Here is a 23,301-nt window from a genome sequence, read left to right as displayed (position 1 = left end):
TTGTTTTTTCATATTATTTTATTTCCATGTCTTCACATACAAGATTTGTTAATTTGGTTGGAAAAATATTTGTTATCTCTAAAAAATATTACAGGTTTAGACCAAATTTAAAATTATTGCGTATTACTACTGTCAGTAATGTACAAACACAGTTATGTATTATGGTTATCAAATGAAAAACGAGTGTGATTTTCAATATGCATGAAATTAAGCTTAATAAGGACCGAAATAATCGGTCTATCAAACATGTTTTTATAACTGTAGTTGAGCGAAACACTAAACTTATAAATGCCAAATATTCAACTCATTCCAATACAAGTTCTTTAATAAAAATAAAAAAAAAATCTATAAAAGTACAATATAAATTAATTATGGCATAAAAATTATATTTTACTATAAATCTCAAATTGAACCTAATTTAAGTACATAAACTCAAAGAGCTTTACAAAAAAAAAAAACATTCAAATGACACGCACAGATCTGGATAAAACTTTTAAGCTCGTTTACATTACAACTAGCGGAATAAGTATTTACAAATTCACAGTAACGCATTGTGCATTTAATAATTAAGTCGAAGGCAGTCACTATACAAGAAAAGCACCAGTACTCGGATAGATTCAGTTATTGAACTGACGTGAAATTTCCGTGGCAGTCAACGTGTTAATATCTGCGAATCCCCTGTATTGTACACGACGTGACTTTTGGATTGGTAAATAAATAAATAAAAACAAACAAATATTGTATTATGCGACTTAAAACCAGTACTGGTATTCAGAGTGATACATTTAATATCGGAGACATTTTACTATAGAAAATTACTCAAATTTCTTAAAATACTTTTCACACGATTCTCTTGAACGATATGCCACACTGCTATATCAATTTTAATACTGTTACAGTCAAAATATTCCGTACGAAAATTTTTTGTAAGGCATTTATTTCTCTTAAAACAAAATCCCTTGAAATGCCTATCACCATTAATGAATATTAAGTCTTGACTTCAACAAAAGACTAATATGGACGGAGATGGGGTAAGAGTTTTTTTTTTAATTACTGATGACGACATTTCAAAGAGCATGCATTGAAGTTGTGAATGAAAGTCAGGACCCGGAGACTCTCATCACCGTGTCCTAACAATCTGTTCACAACTTGTGTTTAATCTAAATTATTTATATTGTTCGTTAGTGTTAGACCATGAATCAGGAGGATCCGAACTCCGTCATCCAGGATAGGTATTTCTGTATGTCTCCCTTCGACACAGACTTGTTGCACTTGGCGAGGGCTTCGAGGAAGTCTTGCTTGGTGACGGGCAGGTCGAGCTCCTCTTTGGCAAGTTGTTTGATCTGCTCCGGTTTTAATCCGGCTATTTTACGTCGCATCGACATCATTGATGCGTCCCTAAAAATAATAATAATTAACAATTAAAATAATGGAAGTTAGATTAGGTCTTATATAATATATATTCCCAATACTAATAATACATAGATTTGAATGCGCTTCGGTTTGAAGGCTAGGATAGCTGTTGTAAGTATACTGAAACCTTAGAGCTCATATCTGAGGGTGGGTGGCGGCATTTACGTCGTAGATGTCTATGGGGTTCCAGTAACCACTTAACACCAGGTGGGCTGTGAGCTCGTTCACACATCTAGGCATTAAAAAAAAAGGATCTTATACAGATATTCCCAATACAAATAAAACCAATAAAAATTGTGGTGACGTTGAAAAGGTAAAATATCAAAAATCCTCAATACAACTTTAAATTTCTAGTTCATTTTGTTTTTTTTTACCACAGTATCTACTCATTTAATAACATTCAACAAAGTTTATTAATATATTTTTGACCTAACAAAAAAAAAAGGGAATTGTTAGACTCCTAGTTTAAGTTGTTTTCTTTTTGGGTTTTTGGTATTACGAGCACTGGGTGCACTCATTGTGTCGTTTATTAGGGCCATCGATAGGGAAATAGTGTTGTTAAAACTATAATTAGACCTTTATGAGATGATGGAATATCAGTTGATCTGTATGTGTTAGTACGTAGAATATATTTGTACATACGGTAACATATGAAGTCATAGGATGGCCGGGTTGTAGCATATTTGTATTCTATACTAATATTATAAAGAGGAAAGATTTGTTTGTTTGTTTGTTTCGAATAGGCTCCGAAACTACTGGACCGATTTGAAAAATTATTTTTCCATTAGAAGCCGACATTGTCCCTGATACATAGGCTACTTTTTTTAATTTTTTTTTTTTTTGGTTTCATGTGTGTTTTAATGTTTCCGAAGCGAAGCGAGGGCGGGTCGCTAGTTTATAATAAAACGACATGAGCTCTGTGTGTGACTTGTTTTAATGGCGGAAGTAGTCTGGCTACATTGCCATAGATTACATTCTTTACCTAACACTATAGTATTTACTAAGGCAGATTTACACAGCGTTGCCTAAGTTAGGTCATTCAGCATTATAAAATAATACCAGTATTGATTCAAGTGGTTAATTACCTTAATGCTTAATTTAATCAAAATTCGTTTACGTATTTTTACGTGACCGGCTGCGCAAAAAAAAAACCACAAATAATTCTAAATACTGTTGTAAAACTGGGGTACTTTGCTCCAATGGTGCGTAAAGAGATCTAAACAAACAAAACTATTCTATTATTTTCAGCCGTTTAGACTCGCCAAATTAGTTTTTTTTTATATTTTGTTTTAATTGCATAGATGGGTGGACGAGCTCACTGCCGACCTAGTATTAAGTGGTCAACGAACCTCATACACATCTACAACGTAAATGCCGCCACCCACCTTAAGATATGAGCTCTAAGGTCTCAGTATACTTACAACGGCTGTCCCACCCTTCAAATTGAAAGGAATTTCTGCATCCAGGCAGAAATAGGCAGGATGGTGGTACCTACCCGGGCGGACTCACCTCAAGTAGGGTCACGTCTCACTAATGTTGCCAGAACTAGGTCTAGTATTGGGGAGTATCACCGATCGCTATGTCCTCAGAGCAAAATTCCGTTTTACGCTACTAAGATTCATTACAAACAGCTGATATAATATAGACCCTATTGAGATTGTACAAACCTGCAAACGTTAGTAATGTCAGCACCGGAGTAGCCGTCTAGTTTCTTGGCTATGGCCCTCAGGTCGACCTCGGGGTCCACCTTGACCTCTCTCAAGTTTATATGCAGTAACGCTTCCCTTCCTTCCTGGGTGGGCAGCGGGATGTATATACGCTTCTCTAATCTCCTTCTCAGCGCCTCGTCGATGTCCCACGGGAAATTCGTTGCTGCTAACACCATTACTACCTGTTAAAAAAAAAATACGTTAATACATTAAAAAAATCTACGAATCTAGATTAGCTCATTATAAAAATTAGTACTACTGTCTAGAAGTGAGTGAATATGTTGTTTATAATATTTTAATCTATCATCTGATTCCAACATCAAAACTGCGTCTCAGAAACTATACTGAAGCTTCAACTAATGTCTGTTAGCGGTGACTTATCGAACCTCAGTAAAGGCGTACTTGATAAAAATACGTTACGGCTAAAATGACTCGATTTTTTAGCAGAATGCAAAGTGTGATTTTTAATACGCTTTTATTAGCTACGTCTGATGACGTACCACCACCCTACTTATTTCTGCCGTGAAGCAGTAATGCGTTTCAGCAGTAATGTGGGGGCGGCATTTATGTTATAGATGTCTATGGGCTGCGGTAACCACTTAACACTAGGTGGGCTATGAGCTCGTCCAACCATCTATGCAATAAAAAAATTTGTTTGAACAACTCGAAAAATTACTGGAATGAATTATCAAAGAAAATGGTTTTCAAAATTTAAATCAGCATTATAATGAAAGGTAATTAATACGCTTTTATTAGCTTCAGACGTATGTATGTATGTATGTTTGTAACGGAATCTTTGAACATGATTTTGACTCCCTTCAAAACGTCGGTTTAACTCGAAATTTGGTATACTTATTAAGGACCGATGACAATACAAAATTAACAAAAAAATAAAATTATATAAAAATTGAATAAAATTGAAATTCAACAAAAAAATGAAAAATAAGCAATAGTTTAAAAAAATCTAACAAAATACGCTTTTATAGAAGATCCAACTAAAAAATAGAAAATAAATTTTAATAAATTTGAATTAAAAATAGTGCAAGAAAAAAGGATTTTATTGTAAAAAAAAGCGTGGGGGCATGGTATCAGTAGTTCATAAAAAATATTTATGAACAGATATGAGTAGAAGGGTTATTTTGATAATATCCTGAAAAGCACCCCACGCATTTTTACAATAAAATAATTTTTTCTTACACTATTTTTAATTCAAATTTATTAATTTTTTTATATATTTTTTTACTAGGATTTTCTATAAGACCATATTTTGTTAGTTTTTTTAAACTATAATATTATTTATATTTGAATAGATCTATATTGCCACTTTGCTGTTTCTTTTAGTTTAAACGTGTAATAATAGGCATATTTCGAAACGAGTTTTAGGTTATACTATATTTATCTCAGCAAGCACCTTCATTTCAGATCCATTCCGTTTCACTTTTCGCTCGACGGACGGATACGTCTGCGGCCTTTATGTTATGTTATGGCTGCACGGGTTACGTTCCCTTTGCACTGGCGTGACAGTTGACAGAACGGATGTCATACCTTGGCTGGTTCATCAGTGGCGGACCCAAGTCCGTCCATTTGCACGAGCAGCTCCGACTTGACGCGGCGCGAGGCCTCGTGTTCGCTGTCCGAGCCGCGCCTCGAGCACAACGAGTCTATCTCGTCTATGAATATCGTGCTCGGAGCGTAGAACCGAGCCTGTAATAACGATACAGATCTATATACACATATATATATATATATATAAACTAGCGACCCGCCCTCGCTTCGCTTCGGAAACTGTAATTTATTATTGATTTCTCCACTATTTAATGGATGTTATTATACATATAAGCCTTCCTCTTCAATCACTCTATCTATTAAAAAAAACCGCATCAAAATCCGTTGCGTAGTTTTAAAGATTTAAGCATACATAGGGACAGAGAAAGCGACTTTGTTCGTCAGTCTCGCTGAAACTCGAGAACGGCTGGACCGATTTGGCTAATTTTGGTCTTGAATTATTTGTAGAAGTCCAGAGAAGGTTTAAAAAGTGGATAAATATGAAAATAATTTTGTTTGTTTTAAGTTTATTTTACACAAAAGTTTAGGTCTTTTATTTATCGATTGAGGCACAACGAAGTCTGCCGGGTCAGCTAGTACTCTAATAAAAAGAGAAAAAAAAACAAGTTTATGTAATTAGGATTATGACGTCACTAAATCACGAGCGAGCGAGATAGCAAGATGTCGAACGAACCGATCTTTGCTTAAGCCAGTCTTTCTCAAAGTGGGCGATAATGCCCCATTGGGGGCGTTTGAAACCTAGAGGGGGCGTTAAGGGGCCCAGGAAAAAATAGGGGGCGTTGATGTGGGTTAGGGGGACGCTGTAAAATTTGTAACTTCATTTACTTTATAGTATTTTAAATTTCACTAAAATTAAAACTCACCTACTACACAAAAATGAATAATTAGTTTATATTCCTACCCTGTATGCTGTTACAAAAAACTTAAAATAATTAACATAGATTTCGTAGGATAGCCCACACACCGTACGCAACAGTAGTACGCACGGTAGTATTATTTACTAGTCGAAATATAAATTTTTAATTATCTTATGATGAGAATCTTATATTAATGAGAAAGATATTCAACAAAAATAGTTTCGTTCTAATAAATTAGCATAGTAATAGTATAGTGAACTAGCAATTTATTTGGTGATTCTGAATTTAAACAAACATATTGATGAGAAGAATTCATTTTTACTTTGCAAATTTGTAAATACACGCTCTGTAGCAATGTACGGACATATAATAATATGAAGAAACAATAATAGCATCAACAAATACATATGTACTACGTGGTACTACATTTACTAAAGTTAATACAACATTTATTAATTAAATTAATGAAATTGTGGTTTTAAAGTTTTAGGGGTGTATAAAAAATGGGGGGCGCTGAAAAATAATTGATTTTCAAAGCGGGCGGTAAAAGAAATAAGTTTGATAATCACTGGCTTAAGCGCATGCTCTGTACTGGATTAATTAGTTGTGAAATGTAAACTAGAGATGTAATCGTTTATTGCAAAGTACAATACACTGTCTTAATTAGAAGTAACATATTTTATTCTACAACTCTATACCATGAGTAGATAAAATGTAGATGTGACATTTAATATTTGATACAGAATATTAGGGCAAAGATTAAACATTTCATAGTTATGTGCCTTCGCCACAACCATGTTAAATCGGTTGTAGCGTTGCTTTACAATTAATTATCAGGGTTTATTAACCGTAATATTTACTTTGGATTGTTAGTGTAATAATAAATAAAGCGATACATTGGGAAATATATTGAGATGGATGGTAATATGGGTCTCTAAAAGAATTTTGTTCCTAATCTTCTATAAGTTCTAATTATTATTTCAGTTTTATTTTACACCGAAAATTTAATTCTGGGATATAGAAAAACGTTTCAAATTTCATTTTACCCGTAAACTGATTTTAGCAAATTGACGTCATTATTATAGTGTACAATGGCATCTCGAACGTGAACTTAAACATTAAAAGCTCTCCATTTATTTTTATTAAGGGTTAGTTTTTTATGAGGTGCTTAAGAGCATTCAGTCAAGATTCCAGTATGTTGCTCGATCATGGATGATAAAAGTTTTATCTGACAATATTAGTAATACGCTAATTCGTTTTTTTAATAATTGAATGTTTACTGGTGGCCCGGAGGCCTTTCCAGTTCCACCAGGACAGTTGGGCGAGCAAAGGCTCAGACAGGAGGGTTGGGATTAGCTAACAGCTACCCGAGTGCCTCTGAGGAAAACCTAACTCGAGAGCAGCTGCTTTGTTGATGAGGGTAATTAGGTGCTCACCATTTCAAACAGCAACCGGACTAGCTTCTCAGATTCCCCTCTGTACTTGGAGGTCAGGGTGGAGGAAGAGACGTTGAAAAACGTCGTCCCGCATTCGGTGGCGACGGCCTTCGCTAGCATCGTCTTGCCGGTACCGGGGGGACCCACCATCAGAACTCCCTTCCACGGCCGACGGATGCCCTAGAAATCAAAAATTCTTGTTCAGATATGGCACTAAATCTTATATGTACAATATATATAAAAATGAATTGCTGTTCGTTAGTCTCGCTAAAACACGAGAACGGCTGGACGGACTTGGCTAATTTTGTTCTTGAATTATTTGTGGAAGTCCAGAGAAGGTTTAAAACGTACATTAATATGAAAATGCTCGGAATTAAATAAAGTGTAGGTCTTTTATTTATCGATTGAGGCACTACGAAGTCTGCCGGTCAGCTAGTGTACAATAAAAGTTCAACTTTGAAAATGTTGTCTTGTTATGAAAAATTAATATCACTTTTGATTATTTAAAAAAAAATCTGTACAACAATTTTTTTTTTATTGCTTAAATGGGTGGACGAGCTCACAGCCCACTTGGTGTTAAGTGGTTACTGGAGCCCATAGACGTCTACAATGTAAATGTGCCACCCACCTTGGGATATAAGTTTTCAGTATAGTTACAACGGCTACCCCACCCTTCAAACCGAAACGCATTACTGCTTCACGGCACTATCTCTCTTGGATTTAACGGACCAGATAAAAAAAAAAGTATTATTTAAATAAAATTATGTCAACGTTTCAGGAAGCACATTGTGCAAATATAATAATAACATACTAATTTACATAAATTTATACAATTAAAAAATATATTTAAAACTTATATTTTTTTAATTTAAAGTCAATGTCTTTATGTATTATGTGATAATTGAAACATATGTATTATGTGAATTGCATTGGGCAATAAATGGGCATACTTTAAAGAAATCCGGCATCCACATTGGCAGCACGACCGCCTCTTCCAACAGTCGCTTCGCTTCCGTTAAATCGGCTATGTCGTCCCATCTTATATTAGGATTCTTTTGTACTATATCTCTTTCTGTAATGAACAAAAATAAAAACATTAAGATGTTAACCTTATAATACAGACTATTAATATTCGAGACAAACACATCCAACTTTTTTTTTTTAAAACTAAAAATCACAATTTTACAACACAATTAGTCATTCACTTCTTTTTCCTACTGTTTTCCCGGTGTAATGCTGGCCATGGTTATCTTTTCTACGTAAGCTCTTCCATTTTGCGCGATCTTCGGCATCCTTCTGAGTGAGATTAGCTTTCTGCTCATCCGCCTTTATCACATCTAAACAGTGTATGTTGGGCCTGCCGCGGGCTCTTGGACCTGGTATAAAGATTTTGAGGCATCTATTTCCGTCATATTCTGGAGGCTTGCAGTTTATGTTCACTATGCGATTATAAATAAATAAAAACCAAAGTGAATCCTCGCCATTTTCAGCTGTTTATCAAATTACTTGCACTTTCTTTCCTTAGAACTAGGCTTTCCTCTGAACCATCGACTAGAATCGAAAGGCAGGTAGCAGTGTTAAGATTCCCTACGTGTTCTGTTACTTTTCATCTTCTTCTCGTTTCGGTTTCCTCAATAATGAGGGTCGTGACCACGAACAAGAACCTATTCTGGATCATTCTACGCCATTTGCTCCTATCTTCGGCCGAGTGTACAGTATCGTGAACTGTGATGTCGAGAGTTAGTGCGGATCTGGTCAGCCCAAAGTATCGGGCTTTTACCTAGTGGTATTCATCCGTCCAATTTGCCAATCACAATTAGCTTCTCCAAGTTGCCGTCATCCTTTCTAGAAATGTGGCCAAAGTGTTCCAGAGCTCTACGTAGGCAGATGGTAGAAAGCCTGTTACTAAACTCCTTAAAGAATTAATTAGGTTAACTATTAACTCACCCAACATATCAACTAAGTCTCCATCTGCGGCACTGGGAGGCTCAAACTTCCGTTCTTCGTCCTTGTGCTTCTCGTCATCCGTATCGCCATTGTTATTGTCCCTGTCCTGCTTCTCCTTGCCAGAGCTATGCTCTTTGTTACTACTAGTGTCTTTCGTTTTAGCTGCCAAACAAAGATTTACCGAAAACTGAGCTAAAAATATTGAATGAGTTGAATTGAACCAAAAACACCCGGTTAACAGGAAATTAGGCCATAAAAAATCTATAGTCTGTTTTGTATGTGAACATTTTCAAGTTTATCGGACGTATTGAGGTTAGTGAAAATTACGATGATAGATATGCATTGGAGACATAACGTCACTGGGATGATCTTCCACCGAGCGGGTGAGATTGTTCGGCAGACCGACGGTCCGAATATTTTTGTTTGGGACTTGTATATATGCAAGCTTATCTTGAAAATGTCTTTAACTGTCAAATATCTGATCAACCTAATAATAAATAAGTAGTCATGGGGAAAATCACAATCCTATGGACGGAAATTAGGTGCATGATATACATATTATTATGTAGTCGAATACGTTTTAAATACCCACACACATACAGATATTTAACACCGAAAGAGCCAACCATATTCGTCACTTAGATGTGGACGGACATGTGTCGGTGGCGTTAAAAGGGGCGTTATAAATTCTTCTTCTTTGCTTCTACCTTATCCCACTAGAATTTTTCTATTCGATTCTCTTCTATCAACCGTCACCTCAACACTCACTCCTCTTACTTTCATATTCACACACTCTATCCATTTCTTCTTCCTTCCTACCTTGCACCTAAATTAAAAAACTCAAACGGCCAACTACGCACCACTATGTGCCTTGTTGGCGGCTATCCTAGGATTCCTGATGTCGGAGGTCTTCCGTTGCGAGGTTGTAGCATTCCTGGGGGCGGGCGTTGTCTTCTTGATATCAGTGCGGGGGTTGCGCGAGTTATTTCGCGCCGACTTCATGGCGGGCGGACCTCTGTGGAACGAATCTACGTATCAAAATCCTACCTAATGCTTTCGTGGCGGGTTTTTGACGACTAAAAGTTTTTATTTTTTTTATTGCTTAGTTGGGTGGACGAGCTCACAGTCTACCTGGTGTTAAGTGGTTACTGGAGCCCATAGACATCTACAACGTAAACGTGCGACCCACTTTGAAATGTAAGTTCTAAATTCTCTGTTTAGTTACAACGGCTGCCATACCCTTCAAGCCGAAACGCATTACTGCTTCACGGCAGAAATAGGCGAGGTGGTGGTACCTACCCGCGCGGACTCACAAGAGGTCTTACCACCAGTAGACATCGTTCGTCAAAATCGAGAATCTAACTTTTCGCTAATATTCCTTTTTTTATTGCTTAGGTGGAAGCTCACGGTCCACCTGCTGTTAAGTGGTTACCGGAGCCCGTAGACACCTAAGACGTAAATGCCGCCACATACCTCGAGACATAATTTCTAAGTCTCAGTTTTTACAGTACAACTGCTTTTTAGACTTTCTTCTACACACGTGAAATTGGCAAACAAAGCTAGACTAAAGTATTTCTCTCTTTCGGTTTCGCGTGTCTTAGACGTAATTTAAACTAGTATTACGGTTGAATGTTGCGTTTATTTTTGTCATGTATTTCCGAATATAGTTCTCGTGGTGACAAACGACTTAGGTGTTTTGTAGTCATTTGTATATTGTACGGATTACGTGTTTTTTATTAAAAAAAAAAAAACGTTTATTGACCTGAAATGATTCAACTTAAAAATCATCAACGTTAGGAATACAATAGTAATAAAAACGTGAGATTAAATCGCAAGAGCTATATCTCTTCTTCACAAGCGGTCATCTACAAAATACATTGAAATTCGATTAACTTTTTTTCAATCGACTCACTCTTGACAGAGCGGTTCTGATCTTTATGAAGACTTGGAGGGGACAGATCTGATGTGTCTCATGACACCCCACGATCTCTCCCTGCTCGAGACCTGTTGCACTAATTTAAGAGACCTCCCACTGTAGTCCCAGTATGTTCCGTATTTATTAGAAAGATTTTTGGAACGAAGTTCCTTATTGGGACGATGCGGAGGGGTATCCTAACCGGGAAAAAACGTCCGTAACGTAAGATTTTTATTAGTAATGCACACAGTGTACGACTTAACTTTGTAATAACGTACAAAAAATAACATATTTTTTTTAACATTCATTGTCCACGATCTCAGAGCGTTCGTTTGCGCAATACTTAGTGTATGCAAACAATCGTGAATCAAGTGTATCACAATAAGTTCGCGCGTTACCGAATAACGATGGGTTGTTGCGAAACCTCCAGTTTTATTTTCTTTATACCTCGAATAGAACTTAAAATTAATATTTTTATAATAAGGAAATTCGTTCCTATCCGGTGTCCCACGACACCATAAATCTTTTTTTATTGGATGTTGAGCTTAGGTCAGCTGGAAAGAAAGCTGTGAGATTTTCGAGTCGGACTTACTTATGCTCAACATTGGTGGGAGGGGGCCACGCGTTCGGATCTCTGTCAGGTGGCGGGGGCCAGATATCTGGATCCAGTTCATGGGGAGCCGGCGCCCACATGTCTCTCGTGGGAAGGTCTTCGTAATCTGAAAATTTGAAACATTCGCCCCGCCTTAGTAAGTAGACTTAGTTAATTCAAACTGTAAGGCCTTATAAATGTATATTGATACACCTCATCCTATCCGTATACGTGTAGATATAAATATATCTGTAGTCTAAAAATTTAAAATTTTTCGTTATCTATACTAATATTATCTATACTAATATTATAAAGAGGAAAGATTTGTTTGTTTGTTTCGAATAGGCTCCGAAACTACTGGACCGATTTGAAAAATTCTTTTTCCATTAGAAGCCGACATTGTCCCTGATGAACATAGGCTACTTTTTTTTATTTTATTTTTATTTTATTTTTTTGGTTTCATGTGTGTTTTAATGTTTCCGAAGCGAAGCGAGGGCGGGTTGCTAGTTGTTTAAGATATAATCGTATATTTCTAAGAGTATTCTGTATTTGATTCACATTGAAACATTATCTTTTATTATAAACTACAATGAATGCGACGACTCTTGAAAACCGCAACTGTATTAATACATTTTGCGAAATTATTTCGGCATGAGGCGTATTTTAAGTCCGCCAGGGCAGGTAATGCAATCCTGCATTTTTCTGTCGCATAGCACAAGCTTGCATTCGAGTCTGTGATGTTGTGAACGCCGTTGTATTTTACAATTACTGATTACGAATACACGATAAACGCTCGCGTTGTGTGCAATAGAATATCCATTATTTCCAATGTAATTGATAATTCAGTCGCGTGTGTCCAGATGAGCGGACATCATCGAATATGGACTCTATTAACCTTTCGACTGCCGTGTAGGTCACCAGTGCCTTACGCGAAGCAATCATGTCGTCTTCTGTTAATAAGGCGCCGGAATATCTACTAGACTCTGGCAATGACTAATCCGAAGATACTGAGAATGAATCTATTTCTAAGTGACCTAAAAGACTGAAACATACAGTAACAAAAAAAAAAGCAAAGTTAGGCAGTCCAGGCGCTTTAGTAACAGAAGACGACGTAATTACTTGAGTGCGCCGCGTAGGGCAACGGTGGCCTACACGGCAATCAAAGGGTTAATCGACTGACATCTTAAGCATACATGAACTAGACCAGGACTGTTCAAACCGCAACTTTTATGTCCCGCAGAACCTAATTAAAAATCGGGTGTTACAAAAAATAGAAAATGAAATTCGTAAAAAAATCTGTTAAGAAGATCGGGTTGCAATTTAAAAAAAAAACGTACGAAATCTATGCTGATTGTTTTTCTTGGTATCTATAAATAACAATATTTAGTCCACTAGTACATGCCGTGTATATATTTTTTATTGAACAACTCTTGACTTTACATTCCTGAAATAGACAGAGACTTGATCTCTTGCTACTCGATTTCTGAAGTTCAGAAACTTTTACTTTGGATATTAATCTAAATAATAATATTGAAATAAAACCTTCCGCGACAAATAATATTTCCCATAAGTGATATAAAAAAAATTAAAAAAGTCGGTTTGTGGAAACGATGTTATATATTTTTTGTCCGACAATAATATGTAGATAGATAAAATATTTGAAAATTTATAAAAAAGGCGCCAAAGTAGTGAGTGAGTGAAAAATGCACAGATAATATAAAAAATGAGCAAATGCGTTTCGTTTCACGCTGTAAACATTTGAATCTTCTAAACCTTTTATTTTCATATTATTTGTTTATTTATTATTTACGATACAAACATATCTAAAAACCATATGGTAAAAAGAAAAGAAAGAGAGAAAGAAATAGTATTGATCTTACGAACAAGCTAACGATACGTGGTTAATTTATAAGCTGTCGCAGTGGAAGCGACAGGTGTACCAGCGAAATTTCTTTAAACTTACTAAAAAACCTTGAAGAAGACCTTGTCAAAAACTTCTGAAAAATTTACGGGAGTTCTTGACAAGCCAAGGTCAAGGCCGCACTAGTAGGTTCTTATTAAAAATTTGTTAGACAGGGAGAGGATCACGGAGAATGGAGGTCAGCGTAACGAACATTGGTAGGGGACCTTTAAACCTACATCAGGGTCGCAAGTCCTCTGGCAATCTTCGCATAAATTCCTCGCTCTGCAACACGATGGACCCGACACCAGTACGGTTAATGGATTGCTAGGAGGTTCGTCTCTAAATGGTTGATGGTTGAATGAATTCAGGGTACGCCTGAAGTTTCCGTCAAGCCCATAGACACCCCACAAAATGGAAGCCGGCACTAATCTTGAGACATGAGGTTTGAATTTCAATTGTATAGTGTACAGAGGCTTTCTAAACCTTCTCCCTCAGACACAGCCCACTGAGTTTCTCGCCGGATCTTCTCAGTGGGTCGCGTTTCCGATCTGGTGATAGATTCTGCGAAGCACGGCTCTTGCTAGGGTTCGTGTTTGCAACGTCATCAGGTTTGAGCCCCGTGAGCTCACCTACTAATTAAGGCGACGCTGATATAGCCTCTCAAGGCTATCAGCTTAGGTAGGAACAAAAAAAAAAAACAGACCTTCAAACTTCCTGTGTTTTACGGCAGAAGTAGGCCGATCTGTGGTGGCCACTCGTGCGCCGTCCTACCACCAGTACGTCCACTTATGTAAATTGATTTAAAAAGGTTAGGCATAGTTTTGTTACGCAAGTGATTCAAAGTAATGTTTTTCTTATATAAATTAGCATATACGTTAAACACCTACATAAGTCCTTCGACGTTGAAGTGACTTCCTGTAAACATAGCACCACCGTAACAATATGTATATATGTACCTATGTATATATTAATTAAACTCAAACGATCGATAAATTGTTGTTTAATGTTGTGCTAATTGAAAATAGCGTTGGTTTTATCTGATCACGTTACGCACGATTGTGACGTGACTCTAGTCAAGTTAAGCGTGCTCTGCGTGCGATGTAATGTAATGAAAAATCATCATTAGCAGTGGGAATGTCTTTATGCATTTTCGAATTTGAATACACGATTGATTGATATTCTTATGATTATGATTATATGATAGTGATATTGACAAAGACCTAATAGATTCTTCGCGTTTTGCTTGCTAATAAAAAAAAGAAAATGTATATATTTAATCTCAATTTAAACACCCAAATCAATTTTTTTTCCTACCTAAGCTGGTAGCCTTGAGAGGCTATGCCAGTGTAATCGAGCGAGTAGGTGAGCTCACGGGGCTCTATCTTGTGTACGTTGCTAATCCTAGCCCTAGCCAGAGCAGTGCTTCGCAGAATCTACCACCGGATCGGAAACGCGACCCACTAAGAAGATCCGGGGCGAGAAACTCAGTGGGCTGAGTAACTGTATTATTACCATATCGTCTTCTCAAATTAAAACTGTATAATCTCAAAACTTAAAAATTTTACAGGAGAGTGTTTTAAATGTTTAACATGTGATATTTTTAATATTAACCATCTATGCAACATTTATTTATTATTTTTTATCAGTTACATTACCTGTCTTTTAAAGTAAGATAAAATTATGTATTAATTTTGTTAATAGTAGTCAAGGCATAGGTAAACTAAAACTACGCTTTTTTGACAGTATTTATGAGAAAAATACTTACTGGTGATACCAAATGATTCCATACATTAACCCAATTTCGAATACTTTTGGAAATTGTACACTTTTAATGCGAAAAGACGATATGTTTAGACTATATACGATATCCTATCTTTCCTTAGGACCCTTATTAACATTCGTGGCACACGATACGGCGCTTCGGAGAAGTGAACCGTGACCGTTATAAGAACGGTCTAGACATTGTTAATATTGAGACAGCACATTATGCTCATTAAAAATAACGTCTTAAGGGGGTCAAACCGGCTGTTGAATTTCGCCGCACGATGTCCGCGTGGGCTGTGTAGGTCTGATGAAATGAATTCAAGACCTTTATAAAGATAGTTTAAGGGTAATTTTTAAATAAACGTTTTAATGAACAAACGAATGATTTACGGTATGCTAAATTCCACTTAATGTAAACACATTAAAATAAGATTTCAAATAAAGATTATGTTAATGTTTAATTAGTTACTTGCACCATGATTGCACAGTCCAGATTGAAAATTGATTTATCAGGGGACGCGAGTAGTCGAAATTCGACTATAATTAATTGGAATTGTAAGTTTTTACGCTATTATGATTGTATTTTATACTTCTATAATCACAAATTTCGCCAAGACTACACTATAAAAAATATTAACAAAGACAAATAATATTTAATCTCAATTTGACAACAGACGTCAAGAACAAAAGTTTTACAATAAATAGTATGCATGCGTGTGTGCGTCAAATACATGGTATGTAGTGTGTGTAATGTTTTCTTTATTGATTTAATGTATCTTTTATGCATTATTTTAAAAAAAATTAGCATTATGCACTTCTTCTCTATATTCTCTATAAGTGTGGAAAATTTCATACTCCTCCGTCAGCGCAATTTTCGTAAAAAGGGATACAAAGTTTTTGCTTCACGTATTTAATATATAGATTATTATGTTACTAGCGACCCGCCCTCGTTTCGCTTCGGAAATTGTTATTTATTATTGATTTCTCCACTTTTTTATGGATGTTATTATACATATAAACCTTCCTCTTCAATCACTCTATCTATTAAAAAACCGCATCAAAATCCGTTGTGTGGTTTTAAAGATTTAAGCATACATAGGGATATAGAGAAACAGAAAGCGACTTTGTTTTATACTATGTAGTGATCCCATAATTCCTTCAGCCCACTGAGTTTCTCACCGGATTTTCTCAGTGGGTCGCGAGATTCCGATTCGATAGATTCTGCGAAGTACTGCTCTTGCTAGGGCTAGTGTTAGCAAATTCTCTCAGATTGAGTCCGTGTGCTCATCTACCAGTTCGGGAGTAGCTAGAATAGCCTCTTAGGCTACCAGCGAAGAGGTAGAGGAAAATAAAGCTTATTTTACAAACATTTGTACCAACTTCGCCTGTTCGGGAGAAGAGGTGGATGGAAAAAGATTTAATAACCAAGTCAGCTAATTCTTCAAATAGATAAAATTAATCAAACACACACGCACATACCATAGACCAAGATACGATTATGTGGCCCGTTTATATCACATTATCGAAACCAATGTGTTTAGTGCGTATTTTTTAACGTTCTCGATATCGTAAAAGTTAACTCAAAGTTGTATGCAGTTGAAACGTTTGGCTACGTTTGCCGCTAGGGGCGCTGTTCCAACTCCATACATATTGAGTTAACTTTTACGCTATCGAGAACGTTAAAAAACTCGCACTAAGCATAAAGATCTCTTTGAAATTGGCAATCTTAAATTCACAAAAATTATAGAATTCGTTCGAAATGTATATTATCTATACTCTATACTAATATTATAAAGAGGAAAGATTTGTTTGTTTGTTTGTTTCGAATAGGCTCCGAAACTACCGGACCGATTTGAAAAATTCTTTTTCCATTAGAAGCCGACATTGTCCCTGATGAACATAGGCCACTTTTTTAAAAAAAATTTTTTTTTTTTTTTTTTGTTTCATGTGTGTTTTAATGTTTCCGAAGCGAAGCGAGGGCGGGTCGCTAGTATTAGATAAAAGAAAATGACATTCGAATATAAAAATTTAAATATTTATCATTGATAGCGCGAACAGCACAGCGTTCTATTGTGTACACCGGTATTATGTTTCGTCACTTACGTCTCTTTCATTCTCACGGCCCGTTTTATTGAAGATACAAATTACGTAATGTATTTCGTCTTGTTTGAATAGCTTAGCGTACCTGCAAAGTGCAAACTGATAATAAACATAATTCAGTTTTATTGCGAATTAAAATTTTGATCACCGACCCAACTAGTTTTGCAAATCCACCGTGGATGCAGTTCGTTCGCGTTATTTCTAAAAGACATCCGAATGAAAGCATTATTGGTGAAACGATAATTGCCTTAAACAAGGACAGAACACAAATGTTACAGCCCTATCTAGCAATGATCGAAATCAGATTCATTAGCATGTAAGCACACGTCTCCTAAAACTAAAGATACGTAAAATCGAAATAAATAAATAAATTTATTCCTTAAATGGGTGGACGAGCTCATAGCCCACCTGGTGTTAAGTGGTTACTGGAGCCCATAGACATCTACAACGTAAATGCGCCACCCACCTTGAGATATAAGTTCTAAGATCTCAAGTATAGTTACAACGGCTGCCCCACTCTTCAAACCGAAACGCATTACTGCTTCACGGCAGAAATAGGCAGGGCGCTTGTACCTACCCGCGCGGACTCACAAGAGTTCCTACCACCAGTATGTATGATTAAAAGGGTTGGAACTAAACTACTTACTATTAAATTAAAAGTTTGTCTGGGAAGCAAAAAAATTATATGCACCATATTCCACAGGTGTTCCAAATCTTCGAGTTGATATCTATATTCCTTATCAGTAGAATACGGAAGCGCTCTGTTTATGCAAACTACCCTACTTTAGTACGCCGCGGTGTCATGTGTACACGCGTCCTGTTTTGACCGATAAGAGCATCGTGTAGTGTAGTTTTTTTTTTAAGAGATTTTATGACCTGGTAACTAAGACCTTTAAGTCATGTCTTATTTTACTTTATTTTCTTAATTTTATGAAAAATGATAATATGGAGTGAAATGAAATGAAGATGATTAATTTGAGACATTAATCAACTGGGATGAAATTTAATGAAATGAGATGATATGGGATGAAATATAATCGCAGTAAAATGGTGGTCATTTACTGAGATTTTTTCAGTGGACTTTTTGGAGGAAACCGAGAAGTTACGTCCAGCAGCTTTGTTTAATTTTCCCACATTTGTGCACTTTCACAGATATTAAACAGTTAATAAACCACCATTATTACACATTTAAACCTGAAGAAACACTAAATAGACAAAATAAAACAAATCACACAACTTCACTCCTCATCGTGTAGTGTAGCTTGCGTTGTTACTAAATTACCCACAAAAATGGCACACATTCTTTTAAAAAAAATCTATTATATTCCTTTAACGTGTACATTTTTTTTCTCCTTAACTTACTACCTATATAAAACTTTGTAGCAAACTTCATTAAAAACATATAATTAATGTATAATCTAGCCCGTTGAGTTTCTCGCCGGATCTTCTCAGCCGATCGCGATTCTGTGTAACACTGCTTTTGCTAGGGCTAGTGTTAGCAAATTCTCTCAGGTTGATCCTGTGAGCTCATCTACACATCCGGGCGTGGCTGAAATAGCCTTCTAGGCTACCAACGATTAAGTAGGAAAATAAAGTATTATTAAATTTCCTAACATAAAATTTTTCCATTTACTCTATTCTTTTTTTTTTTATTGCCCTTGTAGGCAGACGAGCATACGGCCCACCTGATGGTGAGAGGTTACCGTCGCCCATAGACTTCAGCAATGCCAGGAGCAGAGCCAAGCCGCTGCCTACCGCTTAATACTCTCCACAAGCCTCTTTTAAAGAATGTCATAGCGCTCGGGAAACACCGTGGAGGGGAGCTCATTCCATAGCCGAATGGTACGTGGCAAAAAATACCTCTGGAAACGCACTGTCGATGAACGCAGCGGTTCCAGATAATATGGATGAACTCTGTTCCGATGGCGGGAGGTGCGATGATATAAAGGAGATGAGGAGATCATCTCAAACAATTCCTCATGAATAACCGAGTTAATATCTACAATAATTTAAAAAAAAAACCTTACAAGCTTGTTACATAAGAAAATCGTATGCGCAAATGATTCGTTTAAAAAAACGTCTCTAATCGCCTTTGAATGTTCTTGATAAATTTCACATGCGTCACAAGATATCGATCGATTTTTGTTGCACTTGGGAAATATACTTAAATTAGCATTAGGTACTTTAAAATTTCCTTACTCTACGGAGAAATTATTTGATTTGATTATATTATTAATATAATATGATATTATTTAATTACTGGTGAAAGGACCTCTTGTGAGTGCGCGCGGGTAGGTACCACCGCCCCTGCCTATTTCTGCCGTGAAGCAGTAGGTAATGCGTTTCGGTTTTAAGGGTGGGGCAGCCGTTGTAACTATACTGAGACCTTAGAATTTACATCTCAAGGTGGGTGGCGCATTTACGTCGCAGATGTCTATGGGCTCCAGTAACTACTTAACACCAGGTGGGCTGTGAGCTCGAGCACCCATCTATGCTATAAAAAAAAGAAATTTGAATTCTTTATGAACCTTTTTCATAGCGATGTACCATATGTATTGGAACTCTTGATAAAACGGTTTAGATGCCGAGAATAATATGGTTTATATATTTAGCATTTAGTTACCGGAGTTCCTTGTGACCTATTACGTCAAGATCAGCTACATCGAGGCAAGAGTTCGAAAAATTGCTTTAATTATAACCGAAGTCCTAACGTTTCTTAACACATTGACTGCCGTGTAGGTCACCGGTGCCCTACGTGGCGCACAGAAGTCATTATGTCGATTTCTCTGTTCGATCTTCTTAATAAGGCGCCGAAATATCTAGTAGACTCTGGAAAAACGAATTTGATGATACTGAGAATGAATATGTTTCTAAGAGACCTTTTTAGGTCTCTTAGAAACATACTTTAACAAACAAAGGGAGGCAAAGTTAAGCAATCCAGGCGCTTCGTGACTGAAATCGACATAATTAGTTCAGTGCGCCGCGTAGGGAACCGGTGACCTATACGGCAGTCAACGTGTTAATAATGAAACTCACGGATGTTTGATGGTAAAGCACATGATTCATACCTAAGGTTTGAAGGGTGGGGCAGCCGTTGTGACTATACTGAGACCTTAGAACTACATCTCAAGGTGTGTGGCGCATTTACGTTGTAGATGTCTATGGGCTCCAGTAACCACTTAACACCAGGTGGGCTGTGAGCTCGTCCACACATCTAAGCAATAAAAAAAAAATAACCTAAACATCTCTACGCACCACACATTTTTTTAAACTTAAAAACCCTGTTTCGACTAAAGCTGCCGACGAAAACATTCTGATCGTTATTCTATAACACGATTGCAATCGAACTTATCATCAAAAACACGTTCATCGACACGTCTCAGACATTCTCGAACCGCACCGATGCCCTTTCGAACGAACAACATTATCCACAGACGCGAAACAATAGTAATGTCTTATTTAGCGATGACAATTCCTTGAACAATTCACGATGTTACCTAATAATCGGGTCCCTTCCACCCATTGTACCGTGAATCGTGACATAATGGAAGACGCACCATTACTAGCGTGTCGAATGGACGCCAATGAAGGTCAAAGTCGATTAAAATGTACACGCTGGTAGCACACTTTAATTAAACTCCGTAAGGACATGTTCTATTGCATTACTACAATTATCTCTTATTTCCGCGGAGCTACGGAAATTAATTGCTTTTGTTTTAGATTAAAAACTTGCTGTTATTAATGCCCACTGAGTTTCTCGCCGGATCTTCTCAGTGGGTCGCGTTTCCGATCCGGTAGTAGATTTACTGGTGGTAAGACTCTCTACCCACGCGGGTAGGTACCACCACCCTATTTCTGCCGTGAAGCAGTAATGCGTTTCGGTTTGAAGGGTGGGCAGCCGTTGTAACTATACTTAAGACCTTAGAACTTATATCTCAAGGTGGGTGGCGCATTTACGTCGTAGATGTCTATGGGCTCCAGTAACCACTTAACACCAGGTGGACTGTGAGCTCGTCCACCCATCTAAGCAATAAAAATAATAATAAAAAAAAGATTCTGCGAAGCACTGCTCTTGCTAGGGTTAGTGTTAGCAACGTCGTCAGGTTTGGGCCACGTGAGCTCACCTACTTGTTAGGTTACGCTGACATAGCCTCTCAATGCTATCAGCTTAGGTAGGTAAAAATGTTATTAATGATTCTACGACCGCGTTAGTTCCATATTGGCATCGCAGAAACTACATTATCAAATTTTGTAAATTATAATACGATATTATTTCTATTAGTGAATAGTATTAAAGTATTTTTAGCTACTGATATAAAATGTTATTTTATAGTGGGCTATTATAAGTGCATTTGATTGACTACTTGATCATTATAAGGCCTAGGCCGCACTACGGTGAAACCGCAGCGGTTAATAACCGTGTGAGTTTATGAAACACGAAAACGAATACAAGCGACCGCACTTGCGGTTTTTTCCCGCGACTGATTTTAAAACCGCGAAATGTTACAAAAATGTTGCGGAAAAAAACCGCAAGAAAATTTGTAATCCATAGAACTAGGTATCCGTGCACGCACTACGCGTAACCGCGGACGATTTTTTTGAAATGTCAAATATATTTGCGAAACTTTGGTTTCCATGAAACTGGCTACTGAAATCCGATAGTAATTGAAAAATTTCTCTAGGGGTTTTCTTAAATTTCGATGTTTCTTATGAACGAAACCTTTCTCAAATCTATGACTAGTAAGTGGATAGACCCAACATTTGTTAAATTTTCGTTGTCTTTTTATTTATTTCTTAGTACCAGAGCCACACTGCTACTGCTCTTTTGAAATTTACCCATCTTCAAACTGTGAAAATCGCGGGCGAATTCGCGGTTAATATTGTAGTGTGTGCGTATTAAGCGGTTTCGCGGTTACAGCGGTTAACCGCTCCCGGGAAAAAACCGTAGTGCGGCCTAGGCCTAATATGCATCAACCCTATTTTATTTTTTTAAATAAATACAACAAAATATCAAAAATATCAACAAAATATCAAGGTGGGTGGCGCATTTACGTTGTGGATGTCGATGGGCTCCAGTAACCACTTAACACCAGTTGGGCTGTGAGCTCATCCATCCATCTAAGCAATAAAAAAATAAAAAACTGCACTGTACATTATTCAGAGCAGTGCATTGTGGTAACCCTACATTGACGTCCGTTGAACTTTTACGGGTTAGATTGTACGTTAATTGAACGTATCATTGGTTTGATGAACCTTTGTAGAGGCTTTCCTTGAATCGGGGCTGTGCATCATTCGGTTTACGAGCTTGTAGACGGAAACCTTTGTGTCGAATTATTATTAATCGACGACCGGTTAATTCGTGGCCCTAAGTACTATTTAAAAAATAAAAGAAATATATTATTGTAATTTATCTACGTACATAACTGATCACAGTTATTATTATTTTTATTTATAACTTCATATACTAGACAGTATAAAGGCGGACTTAATGCCATAGGCATTCTCTAACAGTCTACCTTAGAGGAGTGCAGATATGATACTTGGTAGGTGTAGTGTGAAGGTGATATTACTTAAACATATGTGTTTAAATAACATACATAATATCTATAGATACAAATACTCGTACTTAAATAAATACATATACATAAATATATAGATATACATAGATATATAGATATACATAAATATATACATATCATAAACATATACATATAAAAACATATATAAACAAATATTATCAATTAGGTTTACGAGCTTGTAGACGGAAACCTTTGTGTCGAATTATTAATCGACGACCGGTTAATACGTGGCCCTAAAGTACTATTGTATTTTAAAAATAAAGACACATATTACCGTAAACGTGTCTACGTAATTAACTGATCACAGTTATTATATTATCTGGAAGGACCATTGAAGACTCCTAATTATATAACACTACTAGCGACCCGCCCTCGCTTCGCTTCGGAAACATTAAAACACACATGAAACCAAAAAAATAAAATAAAAATAATAATAAAAAAAGTAGCCTATGTTCATCAGGGACAATGTCGGCTTCTAATGGAAAAATATTTTTTTAAATCGGTCCAGTAGTTTCGGAGC

The 23,301-nt window shown here is 36.7% G+C and overlaps 1 protein-coding gene across 2 annotated transcripts in view; it reads right to left on the bottom strand.

Annotated features, from left to right (window-relative positions):
• Kat60 (katanin p60) overlaps positions 1-23,301 on the bottom strand; it is a 46,150-nt gene continuing 22,849 nt past the window's right edge. For both annotated transcript variants that reach the window (XM_028169520.2, XM_089728696.1), the window contains exons 3-10: positions 11,436-11,562; positions 9,789-9,943; positions 8,929-9,090; positions 7,932-8,053; positions 6,982-7,161; positions 4,668-4,826; positions 3,081-3,304; positions 1-1,398 (exon numbers count right to left, since the gene is read on the bottom strand). In XM_028169520.2, coding sequence (XP_028025321.2) covers positions 1,200-1,398; positions 3,081-3,304; positions 4,668-4,826; positions 6,982-7,161; positions 7,932-8,053; positions 8,929-9,090; positions 9,789-9,943; positions 11,436-11,562 — 1,328 coding nt within the window. In that variant the 3' untranslated portion in view covers positions 1-1,199. The remainder of the gene's footprint in view (positions 1,399-3,080; positions 3,305-4,667; positions 4,827-6,981; positions 7,162-7,931; positions 8,054-8,928; positions 9,091-9,788; positions 9,944-11,435; positions 11,563-23,301) is intronic.

This window comes from Bombyx mandarina, chromosome 07 (assembly GCF_030267445.1).
Source record: "Bombyx mandarina strain Sakado chromosome 07, ASM3026744v2".
Lineage (NCBI taxonomy): Eukaryota > Metazoa > Arthropoda > Insecta > Lepidoptera > Bombycidae > Bombyx > Bombyx mandarina.
This window is presented reverse-complemented; position numbering and strand designations above follow the sequence as displayed.